The 1,728-nt window shown below is 44.5% G+C and overlaps 1 protein-coding gene across 1 annotated transcript; it reads right to left on the bottom strand.

Moving 5' to 3' along the window:
* Positions 1 to 48: 48 nt before the first annotated feature.
* Positions 49 to 958, bottom strand: FOIG_16905 (uncharacterized protein; the record flags this gene model as incomplete). The annotated part of the gene is made up of 2 exons (XM_031218385.1): positions 49 to 90; positions 176 to 958. 2 exons carry the CDS (start codon positions 956 to 958, stop codon positions 49 to 51), a joined length of 825 nt encoding a protein of 274 aa, XP_031051901.1.
* Between the last annotated feature and the right edge of the window lie 770 nt (positions 959 to 1,728).

Here is a 1,728-nt window from a genome sequence, read left to right as displayed (position 1 = left end):
ATTTTTGTTTCGCGTTCTTTGCCATGAGTGGAGGAGCCTTTTGATGATCTATAGTTGCGTTCTGTCTTCGAGATATGGTCGACTCAACGTCTGTTGCACCCGAGTTAGCAGCCTCAAGATGGTCTGCCACCCGTTTCGTAATGTCAAACTTTTCAATTGCCTTCGATAAGGCTACTGTGTCCCGATCCTCAATAAGTTTGTTAGCCCTCATCGCTACTATACAGATAATGACATCTCGGTCCTTCAGTGCTTTCACATGCTCGAGAACCTCTCCACGCAAAGAGGTTCCATAATCTTCACTGTAACACTGTGCATCTTCGTCTTCGATACCGTCATGATCACTATCGTCATCCTCATCGTGATATATAAATTGTTCGAATGTCGCATATATCGTTGAAGATGTGGTATTCATCTTCATGTCTCGAAATGATCCATCGTTCCCGTTCCAACAGCCAACTGCAAGTTTTGGATCCTGGATTAATTTAGATATAAAGGTTTCCTTAGTTGGACTTTGAATAAAGGCAAACTTTAGTAAAGGAATCTTCCAACCTTTCCAGTCTTCACGAATTTCAATACGGTTCTCCAATGCCAGTAGCTCGTTTCTAAGCAGCATTTTTGACTTCTCCACGGCTTCAGTCTCAAAATTGCGATCAATGTAAGTATCGTATAATTTGAACAGCTGGCGAGGGTTTTTCGCGTGATCCAGGTTTCTTGGATTCTCAATATGCGCGGCTATTTTGTCTATCAAGTCGAACTTTGTGGTAGCTTTAATGAAAGCTGTCTCTTCCCCCTCAAGTTCTTCTTTGTTGTTCTCGGTTATCTTCATAGCAACCGTGCAGATTGAGACATTTTGGCGCCTCAAGATCTTAACGCGATGGAGGCATAGGTCTTCCAGAGATTGCTCTGGTGTAGTAAATTGCGCTTTCCAGGAAGCATCAGGCTGCAACTCTCGTTCCATACGGTCACAAAATTCCGTAGTCTGAGACCTTATGAAGCCGGATTCTCCATCCCTAACAACCACCGTGAGGTCTTTATCTGCCAGCAGGTTTGAGATCAAGTTAGGTACTGTTTCCTCATGGACAATGAATTCAAGACAAGGAATTCCCCGAAGCTCCGTGCGTTGGTTCCTAGTTAGACGCCCACCTCGCCAGTCTGGGCCCTTATCAAGCCCTTGCCCCCCAAGCACCAGTAATCCATTTTCAGTAAGCTGTTTCAAAGATCGATATTCTTCATCCGTTTCACAATCCATCCTAGGAAAACCTAAATATGGGGAACAACAACGATATCTCTTCCGCCGGCTGTGTCTGATATACCATTCATTTTCTTGAAGCAGTTCTGGCCATTTTTGTATATCGTTCCACATACTTGGCCTGGTTATGTGCTTTGACACTTGGCTTGCCAAATTGAAATCCTCGTCCCATTTCATATTCTTTGCAACCGCACAGATGAAGATATCTTGACCCTGGAAAGCTTTCACATGGTCAAGACAAAACGATTTTAAAGACAAGTCCTTCCCCTGACGATACTCCACCTGGTCAATCTTTGAGTCAGCTTGCCGGCGCTGTCGAAAAGGAACCCGTTTTCCTATGAATAAGCCCTCTCGTTGGCTCCAACAGCCTACTGTAAGTTGAGGATCATGTTCCAATCCTAAAAGGATGTTGCGCATTGTGCTTGGTCGGTCATGCATGATGAACTCGAGATATGGGATCAGTTCGTAGACCCCCTGGT

This window comes from Fusarium odoratissimum (assembly GCF_000260195.1).
Source record: "Fusarium odoratissimum NRRL 54006 unplaced genomic scaffold supercont1.304, whole genome shotgun sequence".
Taxonomy (NCBI): domain Eukaryota; kingdom Fungi; phylum Ascomycota; class Sordariomycetes; order Hypocreales; family Nectriaceae; genus Fusarium; species Fusarium odoratissimum.
Note: the sequence above shows the minus strand (reverse complement) of the source record. Positions and strands in the feature narration are given on the sequence as shown.